This window comes from Rana temporaria, chromosome 1 (assembly GCF_905171775.1).
Source record: "Rana temporaria chromosome 1, aRanTem1.1, whole genome shotgun sequence".
Classification (NCBI taxonomy): Eukaryota; Metazoa; Chordata; class Amphibia; order Anura; family Ranidae; genus Rana; species Rana temporaria.
In genome coordinates this window covers 635,066,912-635,085,471 of record NC_053489.1, presented here as the reverse complement: position 1 = coordinate 635,085,471, position 18,560 = coordinate 635,066,912, and the positions used below count along the sequence as shown (strand labels likewise).

General features: G+C 45.1%; 1 protein-coding gene across 1 annotated transcript in view; it reads left to right on the top strand.

Moving 5' to 3' along the window:
• The window catches only part of SLC2A9 (solute carrier family 2 member 9), a 469,231-nt gene that overhangs the window by 37,822 nt on the left and 412,849 nt on the right, over positions 1-18,560 (top strand). Inside the window, exon 3 of the mRNA XM_040335426.1 lies at positions 6,570-6,668. Coding sequence (XP_040191360.1) covers positions 6,570-6,668 — 99 coding nt within the window. The remainder of the gene's footprint in view (positions 1-6,569; positions 6,669-18,560) is intronic.

Genomic DNA, 18,560 nt, shown 5'->3' with positions numbered 1-18,560 from the left:
TGTATATGAACTTTAGGTGAAGTGAACTCCTGCGCTGTCTAGAGTGAGGGGACAAGTGAAAAGTGGGGATACTGCTGCAAATAAAAAAGAGGTCTACCTCGATAGACAAAAAGTGATAATTGTAACAAGTGAAATATTTGCGCTGTAAAGTGTTATACAAATTAATGTGTGTGTGCATATAACCACATACATATACAAGTACAAAAAATGGGTGGGGAAAGTCCAAAAAAGGGGGAGTGACACTAATATACCAGTAAACAATATTGTTGAATAGTCATTAATCGAGGGCACAGTGCTGAAGAGGTCCAGGTACAACAAAATCCAACCATGTAGGGGTGCAGTTCATCAATACTTTATCCAATCAATAATGTTGTGAAGTGAAAAATGTTGAAAAACACAACAACAATAAAAAAAATAAAAAAAAAATATATAAAAATAGAAATAAAAATAAATATAAAAATAAAAATAAAAATAAGAATAAGGGTCAAAGTATTTCAGAAGAAGGAGGCCTTGTATCCAAAAAGGGTGAAAGATAGAGAGTGAGCCGTAACCAAGATCTCATATATGCACCTCTAGTGATCCCAGCAGCTCACCTCTAATCTGGCAAGCTGGATTAAATCAGCCTGATCCTGATGGGTGTGGTCCGTTGTTGAATATCACATACGGGTCTCCATAAAGTGTATTACATGAAAAAGTAAAAGGAGTAGAAACCAAATGGTGTGATAACGTCACAGAGAGGGATAGCAATGTCTTCTGATTTAAACCAGTGGAGATGCACTCACATGTGGGTGAAAAAACTGGGGCTCTTATCCACGAACGCCAAACGTCAGGGGATGAAGTCACATGTTGACGATACGCGTCGGGATTGGAGGGCTTGACACACTCCAGCATCCGACCACTGGATATACGAGTTCGCCACTCGTCGGATTGATGCAGCAATTTCGATTTTAAATGTGAGTTTTTAAGTGCTTTTATAATAAACTTTTCACGTCTGACTGGGCTACGCTGTGGTTGTCCATTCCACTTCCCCCCATGTATGACTGCCACATCTGAGTGTCCGGACTGAGCCACAGATAGAGGGGAAGTGTTGGAGGCACAGATTTATTGCGAGTCCGCACTCGTGGAGGAAGGTCTTTTATGTTATATTGTTCATGTGAGTGCATTACTACCTGGGCATTCCTGGGGGGTTTTTGTTTATTGTTGATGATATCACACGATCAGGCTTGTCCTTCTCTCTTACCCCACATACACCACCGAGATCCTCATACATAACAAGAGCCGACTCGTGAACCATTGGGGACACGGGACTCCTAACCCTGGAGAATCAGTAAGGGAGAGGAAGGAGGGACTGACGAGCTCGGCGTTCGTGGATAAGAGCCCCAGTTTTTTCACCCACATGTGAGTGCATCTCCACTGGTTTAAATCAGAAGACATTGCTATCCCTCTCTGTGACGTTATCACACCATTTGGTTTCTACTCCTTTTACTTTTTCATGTAATACACTTTATGGAGACCCGTATGTGATATTCAACAACGGACCACACCCATCAGGATCAGGCTGATTTAATCCAGCTTGCCAGATTAGAGGTGAGCTGCTGGGATCACTAGAGGTGCATATATGAGATCTTGGTTACGGCTCACTCTCTATCTTTCACCCTTTTTGGATACAAGGCCTCCTTCTTCTGAAATACTTTGACCCTTATTCTTATTTTTATTTTTATATTTATTTTTATTTCTATTTTTATATATATTTTTTTATTTTTTTTATTGTTGTTGTGTTTTTCAACATTTTTCACTTCACAACGTTATTGATTGGATAAAGTATTGATGAACTGCACCCCTACATGGTTGGATTTTGTTGTACCTGGACCTCTTCAGCACTGTGCCCTCGATTAATGACTATTCAACAATATTGTTTACTGGTATATTAGTGTCACTCCCCCTTTTTTGGACTTTCCCCACCCATTTTTTGTACTTGTATATGTATGTGGTTATATGCACACACACATTAATTTGTATAACACTTTACAGCGCAAATATTTCACTTGTTACATGTATATGAACTTGTTGGACATCCCATTCCAAAACCATGGCATTAACATGTAGTTGCCCGCCCTTTTGCAGCTATAACAGCTTCCACTGTTCTAGAAGCATTTCCACAAGATTTTAAAGTGTGTCTGTGGAAATCTGTGACCATTTAACCAAATAATGTGTTGGGTCATATCATGTATCTGGTGACGACTGGAACGTTATAGAGACTGTTCTTACACCTCCTGCCCAACACTCTATTGGTGCTGATGTTGAGTGTTGTACAAAAAGACCTGGCTTTCCAGTTCATCTGAACATTGTCCAGTAGAGTTGAGATCAGATCTCAGGACACTCGAATTCCTGTCTTTCTGCACAGAGGCAGCGTCATGCTGGAGCAGAAAAAAAGGCCTTCTCCTAACTATAAGAGTCGGTTCACACTGGGGCGACTTGGGATCCGACTTGAAGTCGCCTCAAGTCGTCCCAAGTCGCGCTGTCGAGAAAAACAATGCAAGTGAATGGGAGCGGTGTTAATACACACGACTCGAGTCACTCAGACTTCAAAAGAAGTTCCTGTACTACTTCAATCCGACTTGTAGGCGATTTGTACCCATTGATTTCAATGGACGTCGCCTCCAAGTCTGATCCAAGTCTGATCACTGTCTTAACTGAAGCGACTTTCCAGGAAGATAACATACATTTCTCAGGCAAACCTCTCCCCCCCCTCCCTAGAGCTGATTGTTGTTTGATTGGCCACTGGAAAGTCTCCTGTCCTGGAGACGACTTAAAGTCGTGTTGTAAATCGCCCCAGATCGCCCTGTGGTTCATGCTCAAGTCGTGTCGGAGTCGCCTCTGAAAGTCGTGCTGGAAGTTGTGTCACCCTAGTGTAAACCGACTCTTACCACAAGGCTGGAAGTGCACAATTTTCTAAAATGACTTTGTTCCCTGTAGTATCAATAGTTCTCTCCACTGGCAACACCTGAACTAAATTTTTTGAAGAGATGTCCAGATATTGTTGGCATAGCTCCCAACTGTCCCTGATTTCAAGGGACTGTCCCTGATTTCGAGCAATGCACCTCTGTCCCTCTTCCCCCTCATCTGTCCCTCATTTTGGTCTGATCTATATAGATGTATATAAAGGCCCAGATTCAGAAAGACTAACATCGACGTATCTACTGATACGCCGCATAAGTGCACGGATGCGCCGTCGTATCTCTGCTCCTGATTCTGCAAGTAAGATACGCCTGAAATTTGGCTTCCTCCGACCGACGTAAGTTTCCTACGCCGTCGTATCTTGGGCGCATATTTACGCTGGCCACAAGGGGCTCTTCCATTGATTTACGCGTCGAATATGTAAATGACCTAGATACGCCGATTCACGAACTTACTTGCGCCCGTCGCAGTAATCTACGCCGTTTATGTAAGGCGTACGTCCGACGTAAAGTTATTCCACATATAAGGGGGCGCATCCCATGCAAAGGTATGGACGTCGGAACAGCCGTCGTATTTTACGTAGTTTACGTACGTCGTACGTGAATGGGGCTGGGCGTAGGTTACGTTCACGTCGTAGGCATTGAGCCGTCGTATCTTAGGGAGTAAATTTGACGTGATTCTGAGCATGCACGCTCATGCGCCGTTAGTTCGGTCCATCATTTGCATGGGGTCAAGCTTCATTTAAATGGATCACGCCCACTTCCTTCCTACTTTGAATTAGGCGCAACGTTGGGAGCGAGTGCTTTGTGAATACTGTTCTTGCCTCTCAATGTTAGGTCGGCGTAGCGCATATACAAATATACGCCGCTCTACGTGAATCCAGGCAAAAATGTATATCTTTCAAAAATTGTTTCCCAGTGCTAAACCTTTAATCCAATTTCTAAATTGCTGCATTTGTACATTTTAAAAGCCAATATAAAGGAATAATAGTGGCAAAAAAAAGTCATTGTGCATTTAAATTAATATTTTTTTGTGAATTCTCTTTTAAGGAGGTGTGGCAGGGGACGTGTCCTATGCCTACATACGTTTGTTAGTAGGTGTCCCTCATTCCCATCTCAAAATGTTGAGAGGTATGTTGTTGGCCATATAATGTAAGTGTGATGGTCAGTTGACCACAAAAATTTGAGCAGACTATCAGTGGTGTACTTGATGACACCAGCCTGTGACTGCCAGCCAGTGGTTTCAGAGGGGTGGTCACACAGATGGAGGAAGTCTGCTAGAGCAAGGAAAATGTATGTATTATGCATTACTCCTCTTCCTTTAAACCTAATAAGAACTTAAAGGGGTTATAAAGGTAAAAGTTTTTTCACCTTAATGCATCCAATGATGCGGCGCGCCGAGGGGCGGGGCCGAGTAATGCAGCGCCCGCAAGGACTCCACACAATGCGAGGGAGCTTGCATGAATGTGTGGAGTTCTTGCGGGGAGGACCAGTGACAGCCGCCAAGGGACCTCAGAAGATGTGGATTGGGGCCACTCTGTGCAAAACGAGCTGCACAGAGGAGGTAGTATAACATGTTTGTTATTTAAAAAAAAAAAAAAATGTTTTCTTTACAAACCCTTTAACCCATGCAGTGGGGGGCACTGCAAGGGTAAGTGTTTTTTAGGCCTGGTATGGGGCTTTAAGATTCATAAAAAACTTCACTAGTTGTGAACAAAGTAGATTGGCACCATGTACATTTTGTACTAGGATTGAGGTGCAGAATGTCACAGAGCTGTAATTTATATTTCTTAGATGGCTTTATCAGCCAATAGAAAAGCACTAGATAGGATTATGGGATAGCAGGTAGTGTACCAAAGCTCTGAACATTAAGCCAAGTAGGACCATGCATGGATTGCAGATTGATATGTAATAATATGAGTGAGCGTGCCAAACAAGTAAAGAAAGCAGCTAGCACAAAATAAGGTAATTAGCCAACCTTATATGCAGGTATAAAAAGTGACAGCGCAAAATTCTACATACATATAGTAGTGTGCATCAATGAAATGCTGGAATTCATAATCATCAAATTAAACCCAAAACATTGAACATAAACAAACAATACATGTAATGAGGTGGCAACCATCCTTAACCACTTCGCCTTTTGCGTTTTTTACCAAAAATATGTAGAAGAATACGTATCGGCGTAAACTGAGAAAAAAAATTGTTTTAAAAAAAAAAAATGGGATATTTATTATAGCAAAAAGTAAAAATATTGGGCCAGATCCACGAAGCAGTTACGCTGGCGTATCTATTGATACGCCGCGTAACTGCTAGGTTGCTCCGGCGTATCTTTGTTTTGTATCCACAAAACAAGATACGCCTGAAGCTGGGCTAGATCCGACTGGCGTACGTCTTAGTACGCCGTCGGATCTAAGGTGCATATTTACGCTGGCCGCTAGGTGGCGTTTCCGTCGATTTCCGCGTTGAGTATGCAAATTAGCTAGATACGGCGATCCACAAACGTACGGCTGGCCGGCGATTTTTTTTACGTCGTTTCCGTAAGGCTTTTTTCGGCGTAACGTTACCCCTGCTATATGAGGCACAGCTAATGTTAAGTATGGATGTCGTTCCCGCGTCGAATTTTGAAAATTTTACGTCGTTTGCGTAAGTCGTTCGCGAATAGGGCTTTGCGTAGAATGACGTTCACGTCGTAAACATTGACTTGTTGCGGGTTCATTTTGAGCATGCGCACTGGGATACCCCCACGGACAGTGCATGCGCCGTTCAGAAAAAATTTCATTTACGTTGGGTCGAGACGTATTACCATAAAACATGCCCCCATCTCATCCATTTGAATTGCACGCCCTTACGCCGACACAGTTAAACTACGGCGCAAATTCTTTGAGAATACGGGAAATACGCGGTAACTTACGGCGGCGTAGTGTATCTGAGATACACTACGCCGGCCATAAAGAAGCGCCGCTCTTTGTGGATCTGGCCCTTTGTGGATCTGGCCCTTTGTGTTTTTTTCAAAATTGTCAGTCTTTTTTTGTTTATTTGCGCAAAAAATGAAAACCACAGAGATGATCAAATACCACCAAAATAAAGCTCTATTTGTGGAAAAATAGGACGTTAATTTTGTTTGGGAGCCACGTCGCACGACCACGCAATTGTCATTCAAAGCGTAACCGTGCTGAAAGCTTAAAATTGGACTGGGTAGGAAGGGGGTGAAAATGCCCAGTATTGAAGTGGTTAAAAAGTGCTGATAGTGTAAACAAAACAAAGTGCAAATTCAAAATTAGGTGCAAGGATATACCAGTATATCAATGTTCCTCTTTAATAAAAGCATGAAAATCATTTTCAAGTTTGCAGCACAATTGCTTGCTATCTGGGTTATTGAATGGCTCCAATGTTTTGCCCAATTCAACCGTGCCACACTTTACACTACCATTTTTCGCTTTTATATCTCACTTGAGCAGTTCAATGCAAATACAAGATGACAGCAGAAATGAAACCCACCCACACTGATGGATCATATATAGTATGTGGTACTGATATATATATATATATATATATATATATATATATATATATATATGTATATTTATATACTTTTTTTTTTTGTTATAGGATTTCACATGGCAGCTTATAATGGCTTCTCTGGTTGGTGCCCTGGGGTCATCCTTCTTATACGGTTATAATTTATCTGTTGTGAATGCTCCTGCATTGGTAAGTCATTTAGATTTATGAGGAATTCATTGTGAAAGAAATAATTAGTTACATAACTAGCAAAACAAGGTACTTAAACTCATTTACTGCTTGTTAAGAATATGTAACTACTTCAATGTTTATACCCTGGCCACAGGTTCACTTTAAATGTCAGACACTGCTGCCTATTATTCATTTGAAAATAATGAGTTTAATGATATTTGCACGTTAGTAATGGAATAGGGGTGTAGTAGGTGAGATTATTTTATGCGCTCTGAAGTACATCTCATCCAACACAGCAGAAGTGGAAATACAGTAACAGATTCATCCTCCCCTTCTCGCTCTCAATTACAATATATTATTGCCCTTGGTGGTGATAATTGGGTGCAGTGATTTATAGGTGTATTACGCCTAATAAACAGTGGACCAGATTCACGTAGCTGCGCGGCGGCGTAACGTATCTCATTTACGTTACACCGCCGCAAGTTTTCAGCGCAAGTGCTTGATTCACAAAGCACTTGCCTGTAAACTTGCGGCGGCGTAGCGTAAATGCGTCCGGCGCAAGCCCGCATAATTCAAATAGGGCGTGTATCATTTAAATTTGGCGCTTTCCCGCGCCGAACGTACTGCGCATGCTCCGTTTGGAAATTTACCGCCGTGCTTTGCGCGAAATGACGTCGCCCAACGTAACATTTTGAACGGCGACTTGCGTTACGTCCTTTCGTATTCCCGGACGACTTACGCAAGAAAAAAAACGACGCGGGAACGACGGCCATACTTTAAAGAGGAGTTCCACCCAAATTTGGAACTTCCTCTTAACCCACTCCTCTCCCCCTTACATGCCACATTTGGCATGTCATTTTTTTTGGGGGGGAGTGGGGGCTTCAACACGAGTGAGACTTCCTGTCCCACTTCCTCCTTCCTGTAGGCGACTAAGCTTAATCGCCTTCAGGAAGTGGCTGCTGTAGGCGATCGCCTAGGACACGTCACAGGTCCTAGGCGATCTCCTGGCTAATTACACGGCGCGGCGCCGGGCCGCGCCGCTCGCGCATGCGCAGTGGGTGCCCGGCCGTGAAGCCGAAAGCTGTCACGGCCGGGTGCCCACACTGAAGATGAAGACGCCGGCCGGGGAGGGGGGGAGAGGAGCGGAGCCCCGGCCGGCGCGTCGCTGGAGCGCTGGAGCAGGTAAGTGCCTGTTTATTAAAAGCCAGCAGCTACACTTTTTGTTGCTGCTGACTTTTAATAAACATACAAATGGCTGGAACTCCCCTTTAACATGGCCTGTCTATTTTTACACCACCTAAATAGCAGCCGTAACTTTGCAACGGGAAAGGCCGACTAGCGATGACATAAGAGAATGCGACGAACGCGCGTACCTTCGTGGATCGCCGTAAACAGCTAATTAGCCGACGCGGAAAACGACGCGATCTCCACCCAGCAGGCGCCAAAGTATTGTATCCTAAGATCCGAAGGCGTACGAAGCCGTACGCCTGTCGGATCTTAGCCAAATGCCGTCGTATCTTTGTTTGTGAATTCAAAATAAAGATACGACGCGGCAAATTTGAAAGTATGCCGGAGTATCAGCAGATACTCCGGCGTACTTTTTCTGTGAATCTGGCCCAGTGTTTAAAGTATTTTTAATTTGTAAATGTCACATTTCTAGCAATATTGTCACTGTTTATCCTATGTACAACAGGAGGTGTAATTATACATGTAGCGTTTGGTTGTTACGAGTTACAACATCCACACATTCCACCCTTGGCAGACATCCATTAGACACACACACTTTAGTCAATGAACACCCAAGTAGTGTATTTAGGTTTTGTGCTGCCCTAGGCCTGACTAAACTTGTGAACCCCCTAATTTAAATATGACCCACCCCTTCCTGTCAAGGCCACCCCCTTTTCTGTTTAAGACCTGCCCTGAGATTTTTGAGTGGGGACACTAGTTCTGAGGGCCTGGGGGGGGAGGCAATGGATTACCTTAATTTGCATAGATTTCCTCTCACTACCTGTTTGGCTATGGAGCAGGAAGTGAAGGGGAATCTCTGCAATGGGACAGGGGTGGTAAAAATTTTACCGACAGGGGCTATAGCCCCCCTTACTCTATCCAAAATGAAAAAAAAGTGTTGCCCATAGTTCTACTTTAACAAGTTTCTGATAATTTTATGGAAAAGACTAAGAAGATATAACCATGCCAATGCTGCAACAGAAAACATATAGCACAGTGAGGAATTTTTGTGGTCCAGGATGATAGGACAGTCAAAATTCAGAAAGGCAGAAGCAGCACCCCCCCCCCCCCCCACAGTTGCGGAATGCCCGCCTCCCTCATACCGGAAGCAGTGCAGTTGCTTTATGGGGTGCTAGACTAATTTGTCTCTCAGCCCGGTCTGCCCCATAAGACTGGCACTACACTAACAGTGTAGTGCAAGCTGGCGGGGACTCTTTCCGTGCTGCCCCCCTGCAAAGTGATGCCCTAGGCCTGGGCCTTGTTGGCCTAGGCCAGGATACAGCGTTGTGAACACCCTCCAGCACACTACTTCCTGTCACAGTCTTAGTAATCCTGTCACACCATCAGAACATGAATAGGCCTTACTCTGAATAAATCCCAGTTAATTTACTTGAGAATCTTTTGTAGGCCGGGGCCTGCAGTACCCCTTTATAGAAGCAACCATTTACTTGAGAAGATTAAATGGTGATGGACTACTGATCCCAGAAAGTCCGACTTGCAAATCCTGCCCGCCCTCATGGCTACATTGATTTGACACAATCTCCACAGTCTCTCCCTCTGGCTCTACATCCAGCTCCCCTGAAATGTCTCTTCCAGATCTCTCCACTGTGCTCTCACTCACTGACACCTGCCCTGGATCCTTCCTGAAGGACTTACTCCGGGCGTGCGGACCAACTGTCTCTTCCAGCCCCTGTTCCAGGACACCTCTCCATGACCATGTAAGGAGAGGCTCCCTCCCAGCTCCCGAGCTCCTCCGCCTGAGGTACACCCCCCCAGATGGAAGTTCCCTCAGGCATTACAGTCTAACAATGCTTCCGTTCACCCAGCCAACAACTCCCCCCAGCAGGCCTACCATGGGTATATGTAGGAGGCCTGCCCCCTGCCAATCCTAGTTGGGGATTGGTCAGAGCTTCTCACAAGTACCCCATGTCACTCCAGCTCTCTGCCCTGCCCCTTTTCTAGAACATTCTCCCTAGAAAAAGGGGGAGGCACCCAAGAGCTAAAGTACATGTCAGTCACCTACTGCTACACTAAACCACTCCCCTGCCCCCAGATCAAAACAAACAGGCCTAGCTCTCATCATAGGCCTGCTTAAATTTATCTGCACTGGCAACTCACCCCCCCACCAAAATACAGCTAATCCCCAGTTGTGAAAAATAAAATTGAAAAATTACTCCTGGGCTCAACAAGGGCATCCCATGATACAAGTTGGATAGGGGAAATAAATAACTTGGACAGGGCTATAGTACAAATAATTAACGTACAAAAATACAAAAATAGATATTTAAATTTCTGTCAGGTATTTACACTGTACACTTCAACATACAACCTTAACTACAAGTCCCTTGTAGCTAGGAACATACACTTTGGAGCCTAAGCATTGCTCCCACAGGAGGAATACTTTGACTCCCACAACAGAACAATAACCAAACATATATGAGGAACCTGTAACAGTCCTTATTTTGCTCTTAAGTGAAAGGACCCCTTCTTGAAGAGCAGGTAGCATAGAGGTGGGCAGGGACAGTCAGGGCCGTTTGAAGGAATTTGGGGGCCCCAAGCAAAATGGGGGCCCCAAGCACACACAAAACATGCGTTAGCGCTACACAAATTTTTTACACCCATGTTCTTACTCCCCCCCCCAGTCCTTATGTTGTTGTATTTTTACCTCCCCTTCTTCCCTGTAGGCTGCCGCTGTAGCGTGGCCGAGCTACTCATCCTCCTCTTAGACCGGTGTTCTATCATTATGGGTCCCCTATCAGATAGTGCCGGGGCTGGGCCAGGTACCGCACGGTACAAGAGATTCAGTTTCCTGTGTTCCCGGCCGGACTGAAAGGGAAGTGAGCACTCAGTATGCACTTCCTGTCAGTCTGGCCGGGAACCGGAAACTGAATCTCCTGTACCACGCACGGTACCCGGCCGGACTGACAGGACTCTAGGAGGAAGGAAAAGGAGCTCGGCCACGCTACAGCCTGGGATAGGGAAGTTGGGGGCCCCAGGCCAGCTTGGGGCCCCAAGCAATTGTTTGTTTTGCTTGTCCTGTAGTGACGGGCCTGGGGACAGTACATCCTAGTGTTCATGACCTTCAGTCCTTCCATCAGGGTGGCAGGCAAAGTCTGTCCCTGTAAAAGAAAATTGTCAGTGAAGAAAACCACACAGAGCCAGCCCTGTTCTTGCAGTCCTTGTGGCTGCTTTTATGGTGGCTGCACAGCACAGTAGTCCTCCTCTCACATAGAAGCGGGAATCTGGCAACCTCCACCTACTATCCCCTACTATCCTCTTCCTACTATTTCTAAAAATGCGTCGATAATGACAACATCCTAAACCTGTCCACATATCAATAACTTAAAGCCAACTAAACTTAAAGGGGAGTTCCACCCACAATTTCACTTTTTAAATATAAATACCCCTGTAATACACAAGCTTAATGTAGTCTAGTAAAGTTAGTCTGTAAACTAAGGTCCGTTTTGTTAGGTTGTTAGAGCATTTAGTTAGTTTATAATCTAGAAATAGACAGTGGCCATCTTAAGTGTGGGCATCATGAAGCCAGACTGTATGACTTCCTGGATTTCAGCCTTGCAGATCTCGCACATGCTCAGTGCTGCACAAGCAATGTAATAGGTTTCAGTCAGGTTTCCATAGCAACGGGAGTGTCAGAGGAAGTTCCCGCCCCTTCTCTATGCAAATAGGCTATTTGCAAGGACTACTGGGATACATGATGCCTATCCCAGAAACCCTTGCGAATAGCCTTGTGACTTAATAGCCTAGGCTAATAAGGAGGAGGAAGTAATGAAGGACTACAAAATAAAGGTATTTACAAGCAACAAAATAAATAACAATTGTCCATTCTGAACACTATGAGATTAGGGCATGCAGCACAGACAAACATAAAAAAATGGGTGGAACTCCACTTTAAACGTAAGTTTACATCAGCTAAATACATTAAAGGTTCATAAAATGTGTGCAAAGTCTTATAGATTTGTTCTTTAGAAAGTAGCCACAGCCTGAGTAGAAAAGGCTGCCCCCTGCCAGCCTGCTGCAGAAAGGGATACTTGATCCCTGTGTGGAAGCAGAGGCCTCACCACATAAGTCCAGCACACGCACAATGAGTCAAGGTTAAAGCTTTCCAATTAGCAGGAAATATGAACTTTTCTGATTGCAAAGCTATAGTACTAATCAGGAGGCATGTTGGATCTCTGCAAAGAGACCACTGCTTCCTCACAGAGAACACCTTTTGTTTTGATACACTTGAAATATACTTTTTCCACCCTGCTCGCCACAGCCCGGGTGCTGGGTACAGCAGCCCTTAGACATAAATGGCAATGCGCAACTGTACCCGGGTATACGGTGGTGCTTAACCACTTCCATACCAGGCACTTATGCACCTTCCCGCCCAAGCCAATTTTCAGCTTTCAGCACTGTCGCACTTTGAATGGCAATTGCGCGGTCATGCTACACTGTACCCAAACAAAATTGGCGTCCTTTTTTCCCCACAAATAGAGCTTTCTTTTGGTGGTATTTGATCACCTCTGCGTTTTTTTTTTTTTTTTGCGCAACAACTAAAAAAATATGTTTTTATTTTTTTGTTAATTCTTTTGTAAATAAGTACTTTTTCTCTTTCAATTATGGGCACTGATATGGCGGCACTGATGGGCACCGATGAGATGGCACTGATGGGCATCGATGAGGTAGTACTGACGGGCACAGATGAGGTGGCACTGATTAGCGGCACTGTTATGCTGCACTGATGGGCACACATAGGCAGCACTGATGGGCACACATAGGCGGCACTGATGGGCACTCATGGGCGGCACTGATGGGCGGCACTGATGGGCACTCATGAGCGGCACTGGGCACTCATAGGCGGCAGAGATGGGCACTCATGGGCGGCACTTATGGGTGGCACTGATGGATACTTATGGGTGGCACAGATGGGCACTGATAGGTGGGCACTGGGCATGGATGGGCACTGTGGGGTGGCACTGATGGACACTGTGGGGTGGCACTGATGGACACTGTGGGGTGGCACTGATGGACACTGTGGGGCGGCACTGATTTACCCATGTTGCCAACCAGTGCCCATTTGTGGGCACTGATTAGCATCTTTTTTTTAATGCTTTTTTTTTTTTGCCCAGATTTTTTTTTGCCCCTTTTTTTTGCCCTTCCCTGGTGGTCCAGTGTGGCGATCCGAGGGGGGGCTGCGCTGATAAACAATCAGCGCAAACCCCCCCCTGTCAGGAGAGCCGCCGATCGTCTCTCCTCTACTCGCGTCTGTCAGACGCGAGTGAGGAAGCGCCATCAACGGCTCTTCCTGTTTACATCGTGATCAGCCGTGATTGGACACGGCTGATCACGTGGTAAAGAGTCTCCGTGAGAGACTCTTTACCGAGATCGGTGTTGCTGACACCCTGCAACAACGATCGCCGCGATGCGCGCCCCCCCATGCGCGCCGCACGCGATGACGTCCAGTAAGGATTCTACAACCACTTTCCCGCCGTCAATCTGTCATTGGCGGGCGGCAAGTGGTTAAACACAAATATTGTGTATGGAGATATGCAGAAAAAAATAACATTTTATACTCTTTGCACACAATCATTTGCGATGCTCCTGTTTATGTGTGTGCTGCCATATACTTAAAATACAGTCGCACACAGTCTCTTATGTCTATGGGCAGCTTAGTTAACTTAGTTAATATCAGTTAAAATGTCACTAAACCCACAACAGTAAAATCAGTGTGTATATGCAGTAAAGCATGCTTGTTATACTCACTGTGGAACCAAAGGAGTTAATCCTCTTTGTATAAAAGGGCTGTTTGATCCTGTCTTCTCTGATCCTCCCCTTCTTTCACAGTCCCCAAACCAGTTCTTGATTTTTCTTGGGAGAGTGCATGTGATCAGCACAGGGCCAATGAGCACTGTTCAGACAGAGGGTAGGGGGTTCTGCAGCCTCATATGACAATCAGGGAAGAATGAAAACTCCTCCTACAAGCTTAAACCAGACACTGATAGAAGTTACAAGGCTGCTCTAACTGCTGATGAGATATTGTCCTATTAAACCAAAAAATTTTAATGTATTTTTTGGGGGATTTTGTGTGATAGACCAACACAAAGTGGCACGCAATTGTGTAGTGGGAGGAAAATGATAAATGGTTTTTCAAAATTTAACAAATAAATATATAAAAGGTGTGGTGTGCACTGCAATCAGAAAATTTCAAGTCTTGCCACAGATTCTCAATGTGATTTAGGTCTGGACTTTGACTGGGCCATTCCAACACATGAATATGCTTTGATCTAAACCATTCCATTGTAGCTCTGGTTGTATGTTTAGAGTCGTTGTCCTGCTGGAAGGTGAACCTCCGCCCCAGTCTCATGTCTTTTGCAGACTCTAATGCCGCGTACACACGGTCATTCCAAACTGATGAGGATGGTCCGACGTGCCATTTCCATCGGTTCACCGCTGAAGTGGCCTGATGGTCTGATGTGCGTACACACCATCGTTCCAAAAACCGATCGGGTCAGAACGAGGTGACGTCAAACACACGATGTGCTGAATAAAACAAAGTTCAATGCTTCCAAGCATGCGTCGACTTGATTCTGAGCATGCGCGGGTTTTGAACCGATGCTTTCTGTACTAACCATCGGTTTGGACCGATCGGGCAGTGGTCCATCGGTTCGATTTTAAAGCATGTTTTAACATTTTGGACCGAAGGAAAACAGACCGATACACACGGTCGGTTTGGACCGATGAAACTGAACCTCGGTCCATTCTCATCGGTTTTGTCCGACCGTGTGTACGGGGCCTTACAGGTTTTCTTCTAAGATTTCCCTGTATTTGGCTCCATCCATCTTCCCATCAACTCTGACCAGCTTCCCTGTCCCTTCTGAAGAAAAGCATCCCCACAACATGGTGCTGCCACCAGCATACTTCACGGCGGGGAGGGTGTGTTCAGGGTGATGTACACTTCTTATGGCTTTTTTTAATGATGACTTTCTTCTTGCCACACTTCCATAAAGGCCAGATTTGTGGAGAGCACAACTAATAGTCGTCCTGTGGACAGATTCTCTCACCTGAGCTGTGTATCTCTGCAGCTCCTCCAGAGTTACCATGGACCTCTTGGCTGCTTCTCTGATTAATGCTCTCCTTGCCCGGCCTGTCAGTTTAGGTGGACGGCCATGTCTTGGTAGGTCTGCAGTTGTGCCATACTCTTTCCATGCCCGATGATGGATTGAACAGTGCTCCGTGAGATGTTCAAAGCTTGGGATATTTTTTTAAAACCTAATTCTGCTTTAAACCTCTTCACAACTTTATCCCTGACCTGTCTGGTGTGTTCATTGGCCTTCCTGATGCTGTTTGTTTACTAAGGTTCTTTAACTAGCCTCTGAGGGCTTCACAGAACAGCTGTATTTATATTGATATTAAATTACACACAGGTGGACTCCATTTACTAATTAGGTGACTTCTAAAGGCCATTGGCCATTGAATACTTTTTCAATGCGCTGTATTTAGCAGTTTAGATTTTCTAAAATAATTGCATTTCAATTTTCTGTGTACTGTGGAAGACCAGATATAGTGAATACAGGGTCCTGGGTTTAGTAACGTTCCAGTTGCATCAAAACGAAATGTGTCTTCTCTGTGTGGAAGATGAGGGGCCAGATCCACAAAGAAGTTACGTTGGCGTATCTATTGATACGCCGCGTAACTTCTAGGATGCTCCGGCGTATATTTGTTTTGTATTCACAAAACAAGATACGCCAGAATGTGGGCTAGATCCGATTGACGTACGTCTTAGTACGCCGTCGGATCTTAGGTGCATATTTACGCTGGCCACTAGGTGGCGCGTCCGTTGATTTCCGCGTAGAGTATGCAAATTAGCTACATACGCCGATTCTCAAACGTACGTCCGCCCGGCGCATTTTTTTGCGTCGTTTACGTAAGGCATTTTTCGGCGTAACGTTACCCCTGGGTCAATGAGGCATACGCAATGTTAAGTATGGACGTCGGGACAGCGTCAAATTTTTCGTCGTTTGCGTAAAACGTTCGTGGATAGGGTTTTGCGTAAATTACGTTCACGTCGTCTAGGCATTGAGCGGGTGTAATTTAATTTGAAAATATGACGTGATACTGAGCATGCGCGCGCATGCGCCGTACGAAAAAAGCATTATTTACATGGGGTGATGCATAGTTTACATAAAACACGCCCCCCTGTTCCTCATTTGATTTAGGCGCGCTTACGCCGGCACATTTACGCTATGCCGCCGTAACTTTAGACGCAAGTGCTTTGTGAATACAGCACTTGCCTCTCAAAGTTGCGGCGGTGTAGCGTAATTACGATACGCTACGCCTGCTTAAAATTACACCTATCTACGTGGATCTGGCCCGAGGTCTCTCTGCAAAAATTAAACATGCCTCTTGATGAGTCTTACAGGTTTGCAATCAGAAAAGCGCATGCTCCCTGCTTATTGGAGAGCTCTAGCTTTTGACTCAGCAGAGAGGTTGTTAATTCTCTGTGGAGAGACCACTGCTTCCACACACAGAGCAAGTGTATGCCACCTGCAATGTATTCAGCTGATATAAACTGAGTGTAGTTGGGCTTTAAAGGGGTTGTAAAGCTTCCTGTTTTTTCACCTTGATGCATCCTATGCATTAAGGTGAAAAAACATCCGATGCTTACAAGCCCACCAGCCACCCCATTTACTTACCTGAGCCCTCGAAAGTCCCACATCGTGAAGGCGCTGGCTTCTTGGCCCGTTCTTCTCGTCTGTTCTTGGCTCTTCATTGGATGATTGATAGCAGCGCAGCCATTGGCTCCCGCTGCTGTCAATGAAATCAATGATGTGGCGCACGGGGGGCGGGTCCGCGTGATACACTTGGCAGCCATGGCCACCACTGTATCACACGGGAGCGCGCCTACAAGCTAAACCCCTTGGCAGAGCGCTTCCCAGAAGGGGGTTAGCTCTTGCGGGGAGGAGCCGAGACAGCCGCCGAGGGACCCCAGAAGAGGATCGGGGGCCACTCTGTGAAAAAAGGAACTGCACAGTGGAGGTAAGTATGACATGTTTGTTATTTAAAAAACATAAAAACAAACCTTTACTACCCCTTTAAGCTTGTGATATGTGGACAGGTTCAAGTGCAATACCCATAGGAACCATTCAGATTCTGCCATGCTTCAGTAAAGTGATAAATATGGCTTACCACACGTGTTTTGCTCTTTGTACTGTCTATTGAATAAGACTGTTTGTGTTTTTTTTTTTTTTACGTCTTTATTAGTTTATGAAGCCTGTATGATACAGTAGTTCATTGCGTTATAACAGTATTATGGCTTACTGATTAATCACTGCCCAAATGGTCGATTTCATAAAAAAGACAGTGAAATAGTGTTTTAATTTTAAGACTATTAGATATTTTTAACAAATCCTGTGTGGATGAATTTAGAATCACAAAATCATTCCATTCTCATAATCCTTTAGCTTTTAGAGGAAGTTAATGCGTTCTAACTTTAAAATGCGGTCTGCCTCCAAGCTGGTGCCTAGTTTTTTTTTTAACCCTTTCAATATGCCTAAGCAGAATTCTAAACAGAAATATTGCTGTGTAGCACTATACCCATTTACAAAGGAACAAGTGTGTATATTTTTTACATGCTGGTGCCTGACAAAAAAGAACCTACATATAGGGCCAGATTCAGGTACAAATGCGGCGGCGTAACGTATCGTCTATACGTTACACCGCCGCAATTTTTCATCGCAAGTGCCTGATTCACCAAGCACTTGCGTGTAAACTTACAGCGGCGGCGTCCGGCGCAAGCCCGCCTAATTCAAATGGGGCGTGTGCCATTTAAATTAGGCGCGCTCCCGCGCCGGACGTACTGCGCATGCTCCGTTTTGAAATTCCCGCCGTGCTTTGCGCGAAGTGACGTCATTTTTTTGAACGGCGACGTGCGTAACGTACTTTCGTATTCCCGGACGTCTTACGCAAAACAAAAAAATTGAAATTCGACGCGGGAAAGACGGCCATACTTTAACATGGCTCGTCTAAAGTTAAGCCATGTAAAAGCAGGTTTAACTTTGCGACGGGAAAAAATTACTAGCGACGACGTAACGAACGCGAAAACCGTTGTGGATCGCCGTAAAAGCTCATTTGCATACCCGACGCAGGAAAGCGACGCAAACTCCACCCAGCAGCGGCCGAAGTATTGCATCCTAAAATCCGACAGTGTAAGTCCATTACACCTGTCGGATCTTAGGGCTATCTATGCGTAACTGATTCTATGAATCAGCCGCATAGATAGGACAAGAGATACGACGGTGTATCAGGAGATACGCCGTCATATCTCGTCTGTGAATCTGGCCCATACTGTATATCCTTCAACAGTCCTTAGATGTCCTGAGTCTATGCCTGTAGATTGGTGTGTTCTCTAAAGCACCAAACTGCTGCAAGACTGGTCTGTGGATTGTCCCCTTGTACAGAAGAACTACTTCTCTTATCCCTTAACTTATCCCTTGTGCATTCCCACAAACAGCTGACGTGCCGAGAGTCCTGTAGACAGTCAGCAGACGGACGTGTGCCTGAGAGCCCCTCTCACCTGACCTCCAGTACTCCTTCCTCCTCGCACGCTCCCTCCAGACAGCAGACAGCTAGGCAGGTGTTCTTTTTCCCCCATCCTCCTCCATCTTTTCTGATCCTCAGTCC